This window comes from Pseudorasbora parva, chromosome 17, assembly GCF_024679245.1.
Source record: "Pseudorasbora parva isolate DD20220531a chromosome 17, ASM2467924v1, whole genome shotgun sequence".
In the NCBI taxonomy this organism is placed as follows: Eukaryota; Metazoa; Chordata; class Actinopteri; order Cypriniformes; family Gobionidae; genus Pseudorasbora; species Pseudorasbora parva.
The window spans coordinates 3,957,541-3,974,024 of NC_090188.1; the positions used below are offsets into that span (position 1 = coordinate 3,957,541).

Genomic DNA, 16,484 nt, shown 5'->3' on the forward strand with positions numbered 1-16,484 from the left:
TTTCAACAGGTTTTATGAGTTATGCATTTTTTGCATGGACTGTAAGAAGCATGTGTCTTTAAAGAGACTTGTGATGGTTTCCTTCCCTTTTGAGGGGAGAGCAGACCTTTAGTGTTCTCCGTCGTGTGGTGTCAGTGTTACTGTAGTGGTCTAGTCGAGCTGATCTAGAAGTGTTCATGACAGATGGTGGATGGTAAGTCTCCGTTGTGGTTGTAATTGGAGTGCAGTTGTGAACAGTGATGGGCTTGTGCTGCTTTTCTTCAGGGGGTAAAGGGGAAAAAAGTTGTTTGTTTTGTGTATGTCTTAAGCCCTATTCGAACGGTAATTGTTTCTCGTGGACGTACGTAAAAATACATTTGCATGCCACCTCAGTGATAAAACTCGTGCATTCGGATGGTGATTTATTCCCAGTGGATGAGTGAGTTTTGTGATCCTGCGCACCTGAGACGTCTGCTCACGTGGCCATTCGAATGATTGTCTGCTGTAAAATGTAATATGCTTGGAATAATCAAAATAAAATCATATTTAATTTAATAAAGCGAAATTATTATTATTTTAATTTTTAAAAAAAAATAATTATTAATTTCCTGTTTAAAGAAAGTTGTAATTTTAAAAATGTAGAAATGAGTGGAAATAAGTGCTGCAAATTGTAATAACAGCTCATTTCAAATGTTCACAGTAATGAAAGATTATTCTTGTGAATACTTTCTAGCATTTCAGTAATAAGTGTTGGCAAGATCTTTAAAAATCCATCCGAATTACAGCGAAGTGCAACGATACAGTGCTCCGCAGGGGTCAAAAAGGATATAAACATTTTATTTTTAAGCAATCTCTTCCTGAAAACTCAGAGACGTGGATTCAGACGGCCATTAAATCACCACACCACCTTAGTGTTTGTCAAAAAATAGGAGGTCATTCGGCCGGAGATTTTTAAGCCGGTGGTGGGAGAAAAACACTGATATTCTGGATTCGGCCGGCAATAAAATCGCAGACTAGCCCCTGTAAATGATGAAAATACCTTATGACCCCACGAGAAACAATTACCGTCCGAATAGGGCTATAGTGAGTAAATCATTTTTAGGCATTGAATCCTTTTGTACTGGGGTTCATGATGCAACTGCATTTGTTCATGAGTTGATGAAAAGCCTTCTGATGGTTTTAGTTTCATATTTAGTAGGGATGCACGATATTTGATTTTTGCCGATATCCGATATGCCGATATTTTTCAGCTCATTTTGGTCGATGCCGATACCGATGCCGATATATGTTTATTTTTTCCCTTTGTTTGGAAACAACACCATTTTGAGCAAAAACTATTTTTTTTCGTTCTGGTTTCAGATTTCTGAGGTATCCTTACTAAAAGGATTCTTGTTGAAGATAAATAAATGTTAATAAAGTTCTTTTTATGATAAGAGTATATTAAAAGCTCTGAAAATAACAATAATAAAGTCAGTAATTTTTCACCCCAGATGCAGTAACCTAAATATTGTATTTTTGGATTTAACGTTTGTGCACATGAAGTGGGGGTGGCATGACATCCATTGATGCTGTCTTTTAATTCTACAATTATTGTAGAGCTCCTTGGATTATTTCTCATCATCCATTTCGTAAATTTTTATTACAGATTAATACACTGTATATAAAAGTATTTAATTTACAAGTGTCATGCTTGTGATTTATGACATCATTACTGATTTGTTTATTCAGAACAAGAAGTAACTTCAATTTATTTGTGTATTCTACTTTTCATTGTATTACTGTAACAACAGCGCACCCACTACATGTATAAATATATAGCGGTCTAGCTGGAGGGCACTAGGACCTGGAGGAGCTTCTGCTGCTGTGGAGGCTGCCGCACGCGCTAGAGAGTGGGGAGACGCGATTGGGCTTGTTTTGGGCTAGTTTTGTTGTGAAAACGTGGCAAATCTGCTGCTGACGGTCACGTCCTTCTGTACGTGCATTCAGAAATTCAAGGCAGCATTTAAAAACAGTCAATATAAATCACTGTACATGCAATGTATTTTCTTGTTTTCACTTGAAGAATGACCGCAGTGCTGACATGGTCTTATCGCTGTAGCTCTCCTTGCACACGTGAGTTATTGCAGGCGCATATCAACACGTTATCATATCGGCAAGGCATATCGGCATAATGTTTTCATATCGGCCGATGCCGATTTTTATATTTTAAGCGTTTATCGGCCGATACCGATGTCGTGCCGATAATATCGTGCATCCCTAATATTTAGAGTATCATTTCATTTTTCATTCATATTCATGCACCTGTGAGCTGCTCATCCGTCCCATCTTGTCCTTTTGGGCACGACCCACAGCTCATGACCATAGGTGAGACTGAGAGTAGGAGCATAAATGGACTGGTAAATCGAGAGCTTCGCCTTACAGCTCATCGACCACATTACTGCAGAAGCTGCCCTTATCCTTCCCTCACTCGACCCAAAGATACCATTTAATGTTAGGGCTGTGAGAAAAAAATCCATTTGAGACTAATATGAGATTGTAATCTTTTTATTTGACAAATGTGTCATTACAAATGTCTATGACTTTATAACACTGATCCAAGATGATTGATTGTATCCGTAGCTTTCATTGCCGTGAACTAAAATTGCATATAGTTCGGGAATTGAAAATCTGATGTTTGCGGGGACACATTTATGTGGCCAAGTGTAAATGGGATCTTTTGAAATAATTGGGGACACTAAAATTATGATGCAAGTTATTCAACTAAATATACAAATAAAATTAATTAATTAGGTCTTATTTAATTCTATAAACTATAATACTGATCTGCCAACATTGTCACTACATGATAAATTAAAAAAAGTTGATAACGTCAGTGTTTTCTCCAGAACGACTGTACAGCCAAATCAAATCTTGTTGCAATATTGTCCCGTTTAACACTGTGAAGCTGCTTTGAAACAATCGGTATTGTAAAAGCGCTATATAAATAAAGTTTATTGATTGATTGATTGATTGATAAATAAAATGCATCTTATATCCGTAGCTTTCATTGCTGTGAACTAAAATTGCATATAGTACGGGAATTGAAAATCAGATTTTTGCGGAGACACATTTATGTGGCCAAGTGTAAATAGAAACTTTTGAACTAATCAGGCCCTTTAAAATATAAGCTTAAAATCTTGTGGGGGGTCATGTGACAAGTTTGTACTTCTCTTGTCGACTGCTTGATAGCGTCCTTTTGTCGAAGGCACTCAAGCAGCTCGTCCTTTCTCTAGAAAACATTCTTCAGCCGTGACTTCATCTGCTCTTCATTAGCTCAGTGCAATTCATGGTGAAAGAAAGAAGAGAAAAAGAGTCTTTGTCTTGCCATACATATTTAATCAAACTATAGAAATCAGTGATATAAACTTTCTATTTCATGATCTAATCTATGCTCTGGCTTCTCACGGTCCTGTGAATGAACTCACTTTTATGTGTCCCGTGTGAGTTTGTGTGTTTATGTTTGAAAGATCTGCGAGAGACGCGTTTAACGGCACAGCAGCTGTTCTCTCTCCGCACTGGACGGATTCAGGGTTTGTGGGAAACGCGTTCAAATGAAGAGCCAATCACAGCTGCAGACAAAGAGTTCATCTGAGAGCGTTTCCTCTGATCCATCCCCTTCGCCCACAGAATAACAGACCACTGTGTTTTGTTGACTTTAAATGTGGAGGTTTTGTTTTATTCTTGTATTCTCTTTGGTGATTTGGGGCTTGTAATTTTATAATGGCTTCTTGTTTATGCATTTTAACTTATTTACTCATTGCAGCCTGCTTTAGTTGGCCAGAGGAACGTTTCATTGTTCAGAAGATTAATGGTTCTAAATGAAATATCAAATTAGTCTCAGTCTTTTTAAATGCATTGTGTAATTTATTATAAAACTCTTTAGGATTCCTCCTAGGGGTAGACAAGCCAGACCCACATCAAGATGTTTGGTCTGGAAGCTCCCCATTGACGGCTCAATCCGAGGGGCGGATAAACGGCTGTCTGTCAAACTCCCTCTGCACGCGATAGGATAGCGCTACACCAACCAGAGCAACGAAGGTGAAGCAGAGCTTGTTGAGCATAGACGGTCGATAGATTAAACATTCGCCGTATCCGGTTAGCAAAACTCAGAACACATCTTCCCTTTTTAAGAATGACTTCAGTGCCGTTCTTTGTTCTTTTCTCAGAGAAAAGCTTAATTCCAAGTCTTCCAGAGTCGCGGTCAAAGCTGATTCGAAACACAGTTTCTGTGTTTACTAGAAGCATGCAAGCGCAACTCTGCCGTCATTATGTTAAGCCCCGCCCACCGACTCTATACACGATGTGATTGGCCCGACCAGAGTTTGGCGTTTACAGCTCAGAAGTGTATTGAGAGTTGCTAGATGACACTCACGGCAGATTAGATTTGCTGACGTAAGGGGGTGTCTAGATTTCTAGGCTATGCTAGGGGTGTAACGGTACACAAATCTCACGTTTCGGTATGTATCTCGGTTTTGAAGTTGTTTCAACGACAAGCTGTTTTGTCGTTGAAACACAGATTGAGCGATTACACGACATATGCCACATTTCAGTAAATTGTAATGTATCCTCAACATGCCTTAAGAGATATTAATTCATGTTTATTCTTTAGGAAGAGATGACTGCGTTCACTCGCGCGCCGCCGTTTGAACTGAAGCGCCTACAGTGATCTCTCACGTCACATTAAAGAGCGTCAGAACGGCATTTGTTGTTTGAATCAATTGAAATCAATTGATAAAATGGACTGAATACTTAATATGTTCGTGTGGGAACTCAGATTGAAGTATGTTCCGCGCTTAAAACAAGCCGACTGTTAACTGTTTAAGATTGCATTCGATTGCAAATCCAAAAATCCATTTTTAAGGGATGTATCTTATTAAAATTCCTTAGCAATAAAAATACAATTGAGTCAAAAGTTGACACACAGCAAGGATAATACTGTATATTTTGGAGAGTTTATATCTTTTAATCCTGAAAGATTTTGATGATGAGAAATGTTCCTATCAGGGTTGTTATTATTATAGTTAACTATGATGTCGTAAGAGGAAATACCTTTCTGTACCAGCAGGTGGCAGTAGTCTGTTTTCATTACTCAAAGCGGGAAACCAGAAGAATTACAGGGATACAAAAAAATAAACATAACATAATAAAAATAAACATAACATAATAAAAATAAACATCGGAATAAGAAATGCAAGCAAATGAGAAGAGCATTGTGTGATCCCTCTTGAGTTTTTCATTTACTTGCTTCGTCACTTCGTATTTTACTACTACTGAGTAGTAATCGTATTTTATCAATCAATCAATCAATCAACTTTATTTATATAGCGCTTTTACAATCCCGATTGTGTCAAAGCAGCTTCACAGTGTCAAACAGGGTAATATTGCATCAAAATTAGATTTGGCTGTACAGTCGTACTGGAGAAAACAGTGATGTTATCAGCTTATTTTAATTTATCATATAGCGACAATGTTGGCAGATCAGTATTATAGTTTATAGAATTAAATAAGACCTAATTCATATATTTTATTTGTATAATAAGTTGAATAACTTTAATCATATTTTTAGTGTCCCCAACTGAGCAAGCCAAGCCAAAGGCGACAGTGGCAAGGAACCAAAACTCCATCGGGGCATGATGGAGAAAAATAAACCTTGGGAGAAACCAGACTCAGTCGGGGTGCCAGTTCTCCTCTGGCCTATTAACACACCGTGTAAGATTATTATTCTGGCAACCTTACAGGTCGGAAATCATATTAGATCGGATTATTCAAAATTTTCAGGGTATCACGGAAGAGACAGATTTATTTAGGATGGGGCGTCGATTACACAAGAGTATGAATACATGAAAGATCGGAATTATTGCGCCGAAGACGGGTTTTGAGCATGTCGTGCCAGTGAGGAAAATTCAGAGGAGACACCATTTGACACGGCTCAGCAGACACTCCAGGATGCGTTGGTCATGTCCAGGCAGGTCCACCATCCAATCCGGACAGGGCCCAGATCCGGGATAAACCTCGGGATAAACAGAGAGACTAACATTAGCGTAGATGTCACTCTTTTTATGATGTAACGAGTACATCAGGTGTTATGGGAAGTGTTCCCGGTTCCGGCTGACCTAGTTAATGCAGCCTAACAATCAGTCAATTGAATTGAATAATGAAAGTTAAAAATGTTCTATGTGTATGCCATAGTAAAGAGATGTGTTTTTAGTCTAGATTTAAACTGACAGAGTGTGTCTACTTCCCGAACAATGCTAGGAAGACTATTCCACAATTTAGGAGCTAAATAGGAAAATGATCGACCGCCTGCAGTTGATTTAGATATTCTAGGTATTATCAACTGGCCAGAGTTTTGAGACCGCAATCGACGTGATGGGGTATAATGCGTTAAGAGCTCGCTTAAGTACCGGGGAGCTAAACTATTTAGTGCTTTGTAAGTGCTTTGTAATATTTTAATCGTGATAACGATATCTGCTTAACGATATCTCCGTGTTTAGACTGCTGCTCAGTCTAAACACGGAAGGAGTGCCGATGAGCTGAAAACAAACACATGCGCTGGAGTTTAGCGATCTCCACAGCGAAATCCTGCTTCAATGAAAGTCCTGTAGTCCTTTCCTGTAGCTCAAACAGTAAAGCATGGCGCTAGCAACGCCAAGGTCATGGGTTTCGATTCCCAGGGAAAGCAAGAACTGACAAAAATGTAAAATGTGCACCTTAAAATGCATTGTAAGTCGCTTTGGATAAAAGCGTCTGCCAAATGCATAAAGGTAAATGTAAATGAAAGTGTCACAGCCCGTCTTTGTTTCTTCACAAGACACTTGTGCTATTTGTGTGATTAAATCTGCCATGATCAAACCTTCAGCGGCGAATTTCAACAAATGCACACAGATCTCCACCATACTGTTTGCAGAGTAAAACGCACCTTTGTAACTGATGTGACAATTCAATCGGGAAAAGGAACCTAATTTATAATGATTGGAATATATCGAGTTTCGCCGTTTTATCTTTTGAAGTTCCTAAAGGTTTTAGCAGTTTTCATAATGTGAATCAGTTGAATATGATACCGCCACTGGTAAGTTCTAAAACGCAACATGACAATGTGAAAAAGCTTAATGTGGCTTAATTTACGAAGACAGTGTTATTAACAAAACCACACGTAGTGAACACCATAATAAAGCATACTATGTACAGAAAAGCAGATGAGCCCTAAATAGGAACACATCGCGTTTAAATAAGCATTTTCCTCCCATAAAGAAAACGCTTAATGTAGGCTACACTGACATTAAAAGACCAAACTTAGTAAACACTAATACTATACTAATACTAATAAAGCATACTATACAGAAAAATTGGTTTGTGCAGAATTTGATATCACTAGTAGTAATGTTAAGGGGGGGGTGAAACACTCAGTTTCAGTCAATCTCATGTCAATCTTGAGTACCTATAGAGTAGTATTGCATCCTTCATATCTCTGAAAAGTCTTTAGTTTTATTATATTTATAAAAGAAATATGGGCTGTACCGAGTCTTTCCGGAAAAAACGGGCGCCTGGAGGCGTATCGTGTGAGCGGAGCTAAAGAATGACGAGCGCGCAAAGCGGTGACGTCCTCAAGCGTGGAGAAGCCCTTGGCTATCAATCTCAGCTAATACAGATATGACATTTGAAGCAGTTTTACTCACCGGCTGCTTCCAAAGCAGGATCGAACCTTTATCGCTGGGACCGCTCCGTCAAAAACACACTTCTTTGGTATGATTTGGTGAAGTCACGACAGCGGAGATCCACTTTGCGATGCGACTGAAGCGATGTTGTGAAGCTTCCCGTCATTTCTGCGTTCAAATCGGTTCAAATGCAGCGTGCATTTCCTCTCTCGCCTCTGGTCACGCACACGCGCACCCTATTGGGAGAAGAGCCCGTACGGCTCATACAAACGTCCAACATTAGTTTTTGAAACTTTGTCTATGTTTAGGATGGGAATCCAAGTCTTTAACAGTGTAAAAAGCTCAGTATGCATGAAACAGCATTTCACCCCCCCTTTAAGCTCTTTCTTTATAATGGTTTTCTATGGGAGGAAAATGTAATTAATGAAACGTGTTGTGTTCATATTCTGGGCTCAAATGTTTTGCTGTACAGTAGCCAATGATTTATGATTTTTACAGAGTTTGGTCTTTTAATATCTCTGTCAGTGCATTAAGCCACATTAAGGATTTTTCACATTAAGCGTTTCAGAATGTCCCTATCCACAGACATTTTTTAATATCATTGGTCTTTGCTTTAAGAATTTGCAGGGTAATCTGAATCTGTGGTTTGTCTTATTTGCAAACGAATTGTGTTGCTTTAAAAATCTAATGTGAATACAGATTACAAAGCGTTCACCAAAACCATGTGTTTTGTATTGATTTACCATCTAACGTAGTTATCATAGTAGGTTAAATGAAGTCGGTGTGCCACCTACAGGCCTTTTGGGTGAAGTGTAGGTTGGTAAACAACATTACCCTTTTTGACAGAATAATCGTGATCAATAATCGTGATTATGATTTTGAGCAAAATAATCGTGATTATCATTTTTACCATTATCGTGCAACTAATTGAAATACTCTCCTCCCATACATTTTGTGTCTAAAAGGGAAACTATCCTACAAATGCCTATAAAATCAGCCGCAAAAATAATTATTAATTATATATCAAGTTATCACTTGCGTGTCTTTAGTAAATCCTGACAGTATTTTTTAATGGCAGAGAGGGTTTGCGCTGGAGCAAGCTGTTCATAAATGAGGCCCTTAAAGTTGTTTTTACTGTGCATTTCCTGATATGCCCATTAGTTCTCATTTTCTCAACAGCTGTATTGCATTTGACACACTGATCACAGGGAGATTTTACAGCTGAACCACATGACAGCAGCTGTCATGGGTCATTATTTGTTTGTTGACAAAAATGCCATTGTGAAAGTTTGCATGTCAGATGTCCAAGTATCTTTAATGGTGCATTATCAAGACTAAGACGTTTAATCAGTAATCTGTTCTCAACAGGTGGTGCGGCCGCGTCAGGAAGCCATCGCAGGAGGAGTTTCAGACGGCCGGGGTACATGCGGTCAGAGCCGCTTAATCAGGTGGACGCTGCCAAAATGCCATGCAAATCTCCCATTAGCTCGCCTACCACTGAGAACACTCAAAAGAGCGCTTCTGGATGCCCCAGCGAGAAATGGCATGAGGATGTTTTCGAGAGAGACTCTTCCAAAACTCACATAGAGGAAAATTCTCTAAAGCAATCATGTGACATTTTCAATTCCAGCTTTAGTTTCATTCAGCAGTCGTTAGAAACTAGTGATTTTTTAGGTGCGAGCATAAACAAACTATCTGAATCTGAAACTTCAAACTCAGGAGTTTTAAACCCTCACTCTCACTTCAGCCAATCAGAGAGCAGCTCTGTTCCAATTAGTCAATCAGGACATGAGGTTTTCACATTAAGAAATTTGCCTTGCTCGATTGGTCAGTCAGGGCAACAAAAAGGGCTGCTTTTGGACCGAGATCTGTGGCTAGCACAGCTGGACATGCAGACCTCGTCTTCCATGACGTCTTATGCAAAAGAAAACGTCCAGGACTCAGATTCTGGCTCTCTGGACACTGAAGTCACGTCTTCGCTCTCGATTGACTCGTCAGATTCAACCTCGTCCCTCACCTCTGGCTACGAGAGCACCACCCCGTCCTCAGACCAGAGTCAGGACGGCCTGAAAAAGAAATACGAGGATGTTCTGCAAGACTGTCTCCAGAACAATCGCACAAACACCAAGGTACGACACATAATCTTTTTACTTTTAATAACTTTGTAATATATTTTACAATTGTAGTTTATTGAACATTTGGTGTACTCCTATCCAGGGACAACAGATGAAATGTAGCTCATTCTGGAGTAATATTTTAGTGTCCATTGTCCCTGCCAAATAAAGAATAAATAAAAAAATAACAGCAAAGTATATCTCCATAATTATACATACACATAGGCGTAATTTACGGGTGGGACATGTCCCCACCACTTTTTTTTTTTAAAACATCTTGCTTCACGGATGAACCTACAAACAAAACATCTCTGGTTAACTAGAAGAGCACAATTTTGTTTGTTTGTTAAATAAGCGGCTCGTTGCCGCTGTTATCAGTGCTGCAGATTTCTCTCGCGGCTCATGCAGTCTTCACACAGACGAGCGCTTTAATCTAACGCTTAACGCCGTTGCAGAGACTTTCTATTTGTTCTGGTCAGATCACGAAACAAAATGCACAAAAACTGTCCCTGCTCTTGATGTACAACCACTGATGGTTTTGATGAGAGAAAAAATAGGCTACGAGGGCATATTAGAAACGAGAACTTCTGACAAGTTTAACAGACTAGACCAGGGATTATAAGCAACGTGTGCAAATCTATATGCCTTTATTCACGTGAAAATTCTTGGCACATCGCTATATTGTGTTTAGATGCTATAATTAAACGGGATCTATATCAATAAATGAACTATTTAATTTGATCTTAATACAAATTTTTCTGCAATTGTTATTGTACATATTTTACATCTGATATAACATTGTATCAGCAATGCAACCCCCCCCCCCTCAATACGCCATATAGTGCATATCATATGCACGCGAAAAACTGCTTACCATATGCACGGCAAAGCTCATTTTGACATATATGAGCGCCCCTCACACGTCAAAATTGAGAGAAGCAATTCAATTGACTGATAGACAACTACTCTGTAAGTGTTTGCAACTTTTCTCATTTGATTGTTTGTTCATTTGTTGTTGGATAAGTGTGTCTGTGTAGTGCTGAGCTGTGTATTATTAGTTTTGGTATATTCTCTGGGTGTGTGTGGGAGTTAGCATTTGTTGAGTTAGCATTTGTTTGGTCATTGCCACGTTGGAAGGGAGTTTGTTGGGGGCGTGGCCAGCGAGGTATTAAAAGCCTTGTGTGTTTGAAACATTTTGGCTAGAGAGAAGCAATTCAATTGACTGATAGACAACTACTCTGTAAGTGTTTGTAACTTTTCTCATTTGATTGTTTGTTCATTTGTTGTTGGATAAGTGTGTCTGTGTAGTGCTGAGCTGTGTATTATTAGTTTTGGTATATTCTCTGGGTGTGTGTGGGAGTTAGCATTTGTTGAGTTAGCATTTGTTGAGTTAGCATTTGTTTGGTCATTGCCACGTTGGAAGGGAGTTTGTTGGGGGCGTTCCCAGCTGCTTTCAATAACGATACTCAAGTGAGTATAAATAGCGTGATAGTCCGCGGCAGCGGAAGCGGCAGTGTGAAGCCCTCCTTGTGTGAAGACCGACGAGTGTAAAGACTTCAACTCTTCCCAGTGCAACTCCTCCCGAGCAAGGACCCCGGCAAGGCACTTGAGTATCATCTTCCTTTTCATTATTTGTGTTCGGCTCTAATTCCTATCTGGCCTTTTCACCATGTGCTTTCAAATCTCAACTATAACTACTAGCACTCGTAAATCACGCTCCGTACGCACGAGACGCCGTAATCCTAATAATTTGCGCTATATCCTAACATCCTCTGCTACTTTACTCTTTATTCCAATTGGTCTCTGGAATTGCCAGTCGGCTGTAAACAAAGCAGACTTTATTTCATCTATTGGGACTCATTCTCAGCTTAGCCTCATGGCCCTAACTGAGACCTGGATCAAACCAGAGGACACTGCCACTCCTGCAGCACTCTCAAGCAATTATACTTTTTCACACACTCCTCGGCCTATTGGGAGGGGTGGGGGTACTGGTTTGCTTATCTCAAATGATTGGAAATTTGATCCATTACCGTCTCTACCGGCCAATTCATTTGAATCGCACTCAATCACTATTACCCACCCTGTTAAAATCCATGTGGTAGTGGTCTATCGTCCTCCAGGTCACCTCGGTAACTTTGTGGAGGAGTTGGATGTGTTACTTTCTAGCTTCCCTGAGGATGGCACTCCACTGATTCTGCTTGGCGACTTCAACATCCATCTTGATAAACACCTAGCTGCAGACTTCAGCACTCTACTGACTTCATTTGACCTTAAGTTAGTATCTACTACGGCTACTCACAGATCAGGTAACCAATTAGACCTGGTCTACACACGCAACTGCTCCACAGACAACACTTTAGTTACTCCATTACACACCTCAGACCACTTTCTCATCACTCTTAACCTCATACTGACTCCAGATACAAAACATACTCCTACACAGATTACCTTTCGGCGTAATCTACGCTCACTCTCTCCCTCTCGCCTATCCACTATGGTTTCATCTTCACTCCCTCCACCTGCTCAGTTCTCAGCACTGGACACTAACAGTGCTACTGACACTCTTTGCTCCACTCTAACATCCTCCTTAGACAGTTTTTGCCCCCTTTCATCCAGACCAGCCCGCCCCACCCCATCTGCCCCCTGGCTGTCTGAAGTTCTCCGTGAACATCGCTCTGGACTCAGGGCGGCAGAGAGGAAATGGCATAAATCTAAAAACAATACTGACCTTGCCTTTTATCAGTCTCTTCTCTCTTCTTTCTCTACAAATGTCTCCACTGCTAAAACAACATACTACCACAACAAAATCAACAATTGCTCTGACTCTCGCCAACTCTTTAAAACATTCTCCTCTCTCCTTTGTCCACCTCCTCCCCCTCCTTCATCAACTCTTACAGCTGATGACTTTGCATCATTTTTCACCAACAAAACAGCTCTCATTAGCAAACAGTTCTCCTCATCACTAACTGACACGCACATCTCAACAACTAACACGAACACGCTTCCATCCTTCTCTCCACTCTCCGAGGCAGATATTTCTAAACTCATCCTTTCCAATCACCCTACTACCTGTCCACTTGATCCTATTCCCACTCACCTCCTTCAGGCTATTTCTTCTTCAATCACTCCTGCACTCACTCACATTGTCAACACTTCTCTTCACACGGGAACCTTTCCCACAGCATTTAAGCAGGCTCGGGTAACCCCACTGCTTAAGAAACCCTCTCTGAATCCAGCACTTTTAGAAAACTACCGACCGGTATCCCTTCTGCCTTTCATTGCAAAGACCCTTGAGCGAGTTGTGTTCAATCAACTCTCTAAGTTTCTTGAAAGGGACAACCTCCTAGACAACAACCAATCCGGCTTCAAAAGCGGTCATTCGACTGAGACGGCCTTGCTCTCGGTAACTGAGGCACTGAGACTGGCAAAAGCAGCTTCCAAATCCTCAGTGCTCATTCTGCTGGATCTGTCTGCTGCTTTTGACACAGTTAACCACCAGATCCTCCTGTCAACACTTAAGAGGACGGGGATTTCAGGATCTGCTCTCCAGTGGTTCAGGTCTTACCTCTCTGGTAGGTCCTACAGGGTGTCATGGAGAGGTGAAGTGTCTAAGTCTTATAATCTAGCTACTGGGGTTCCCCAGGGCTCAGTCCTTGGACCACTTCTCTTCTCCATCTACATGTCATCATTAGGTTCTGTCATTCAGAAACACGGCTTCTCCTATCACTGCTATGCGGATGACACTCAACTCTACTTCTCATTTCAACCAGATGATCCTACAGTCAGTGTTCGTATCGCTGCCTGTCTGACAGACATTTCTGACTGGATGAAAGAGCATCATCTTAAACTCAATCTTGCAAAGACAGAATTACTTGTTTTCTCAACCAACCCAGCACTTCATCAAAATTTCTCCATTCAGCTTGGTTCATCGACCATAACTCCATCAAGGACAGCAAGAAACCTTGGAGTTGTGATTGATGACCAGTTAAACTTCACTGACCACATTACTGCAACAGCCCGGTCCTGCAGATTTGCTTTATTCAACATTAGAAAGATTAGACCCTTCCTATCAGAACAGGCTGCACAACTCCTGGTTCAAGCTCTTGTTCTCTCCAGACTGGATTATTGTAATGCTCTTCTGGCTGGGCTTCCAGCATGCACTATCAAACCCTTGCAGCTGATCCAGAATGCAGCGGCGAGAGTGGTCTTTAATGAGCCGAAGAGAGCGCATGTTACGCCTCTCTTCATCAAACTGCACTGGTTGCCAATGGCTGCTCGCATCAAATTCAAGGCACTAGTTATCGCCTACAAAACAACCTCTGGCTCGGCACCAATATACCTAAATTCACTTGCTCAGACTTACACACCCTCCAGAAGCTTGCGTTCTGCGAACGAGCGGCGCCTCGTGGTTCCATCCCAAAGAGGCATGAAATCGCTCTCACGGACATTTTCCTGGACCGTTCCTACCTGGTGGAATGACCTGCCGATCTCAATTCGTGCTGCCGAGTCTGTATCCATTCTTAAAAAACATCTTAAGACACATCTTTTCCATTTGCACTTGACCAATACAGAATAGCACTTACTGATCACCACAGCAACGACCAAAAGCGTACACTCCGGGATCATATCTACGTTTCTCATCCGGATTTGCGCCTTCAGGCGGGTATGTTACATAGTAATCATAACTATCAGAATCCAGTGTTCTGTATATTGCGTACGTGAGTTTTTGTTGTAGATGGCTATTGCTGCGCGTTTAGCTAGAATACAAAACCAACCCATTGGGCCACTGAATCTGCATTAACGACAACAGCTGGGGCAACAGCCTTAGTCCTAATGGGTTGTAGCTATCTTAGCTATCAAAATCCAGTGTTCGGCACTGTGCGGACGTGAGTTTTTGTTGTAGATGTCTGTCTTTTTAAAAAAAAAAAAAAAAAATTGTGTATTGTGCTAATTAATTGAGATTTCTTACAGCTCTTACAGGTTTTTGGCCTTGTCTGTTCCGTTGCTTCTATTACTCTCCCCTTTTTTGTAAGTCGCTTTGGATAAAAGCGTCTGCTAAATGATTAAATGTAAATGTAATGTAAATGTCAAAATGAGCTTTGGCGTGCATAAAGAACGCAGTTTTTTGCGTGCATATGATACGCAATTTATGTCCCACCCACTTTTTAAAACAAAGTTATGCCACTGTACATACATACATTTTACAGGATGATTCAAATTTAAGTGTTCCCTAAATGAGTTATTTGCAATGTTTTCCCTCTTTAGATCGAGTCCATAATGATGAAGCTTCAGAGATTACAGCACAAAGCGGTTTTGGATGATGACTATGACACAGGTCAGACATTTTATATGCTTGTTTGATTTAATTATTATAATGAACGTTTGTTTCTCAAGCTAATAGTGTGTGTATATTTAGTATGAATACTGAAACAGAATTAATTTCTTATTCTAAAATATAATACCGTACCGAGCACCACAACAAGCTTGTAGCCAATCAGCAGTAGGGGGTGTGTCCACTCACGATGGGGGAGTCATAGTGATCCAATCAGCAGTAGGGGGTGTGTCCACTCACGATGGGGGAGTCATACTGATCCAATCAGCAGTAGGGGGTGTGTCCACTCACGATGGGGGAGTCATAGTGAGCCATTCAGCAGTAGGGGGTGTGTCCACTCACGATGGGGGAGTCATAGTGAGCCATTCAGCAGTAGGGGGTGTGTCCACTCACGATGGGGGAGTCATAGTGAGCCATTCAGCAGTAGGGGGTGTGTCCACTCACGATGGGGGAGTCATAGTGAGCCAATCAGCAGTAGGGGTTGTGTCCATTCATGGTGGGGGAGGCAGAGTAAGCCAATCAGCAGTAGGGGGTGTGTCCATTCATGATAGGGGAGGAGGCAGAGTGAGCCAATCAGCAGTAGGGGGTGTGTCCAGTCATGATGGGGAAAGAGGCAGAGTGAGCCAATCAGCAGTAAGGGGTGTGTCCATTCATGATGGGGGAGGAGACATATTGAGCCAATCAGCAGTAGGGTGTGTCCATTCATAATGGGGAGGAGAGCGAGTGAACCAATCAGCAGTAGGCGTGTCCACTCATAACGGTGGAGGAAACAGAGTGATCAAAAGTGAGATTTAAAGTAAAACTGTAGAGAGAATCGAAATTTGTCGGAAAATCGGAATTTGAGCATGTGCGATTTTTCTGCTCCTGGCCCCAACCTCGCAGTATGCTATCCGAACCAATCAGAATGCAGCGTGCCTAAATTGAGTGCGAGACCGGAACAGACCGGGCATAACACATCAACATATGAAATAAAAAAAAATATTATAGGCTAATATTTAAACAAACCCTAATTAAATAAGCTAGGTTTTCGTTAACCCTTGGCCGACGAAGTCGGTGCGTTCTGATGGACATTGTCCTTTAGCGTATGGCAGCGGATATAACTTACAGTGGCCTACAATAGATATTTTTAGCCAGATATGTGCAAGACATAATTATAAACTATAAACTGTCTAGTTTTATTTGTGTAGCCTACACTCACAAAGGCCGTTGATTCAGAGAACGGATTATTTTGCATGCACTCACTCCAAACGCCGTCTTGATTTCAATAATTTATGGCTGTAAATTATAAATAGGGCTGTCCTCGACTAAGGATTTAGACATTCGAATCAGAATTGTCGAATCTCTCTATGGTCGACTGATAGTTGA

General features: G+C 40.9%; 1 protein-coding gene across 1 annotated transcript in view; it reads left to right on the forward strand.

Annotated features, from left to right (window-relative positions):
- disc1 (DISC1 scaffold protein) overlaps window positions 1-16,484 on the forward strand; it is a 98,211-nt gene that overhangs the window by 4,427 nt on the left and 77,300 nt on the right. The window contains exons 2-3 of the mRNA XM_067422281.1: window positions 9,042-9,802; window positions 15,053-15,122. Coding sequence (XP_067278382.1) covers window positions 9,042-9,802; window positions 15,053-15,122 — 831 coding nt within the window. The remainder of the gene's footprint in view (window positions 1-9,041; window positions 9,803-15,052; window positions 15,123-16,484) is intronic.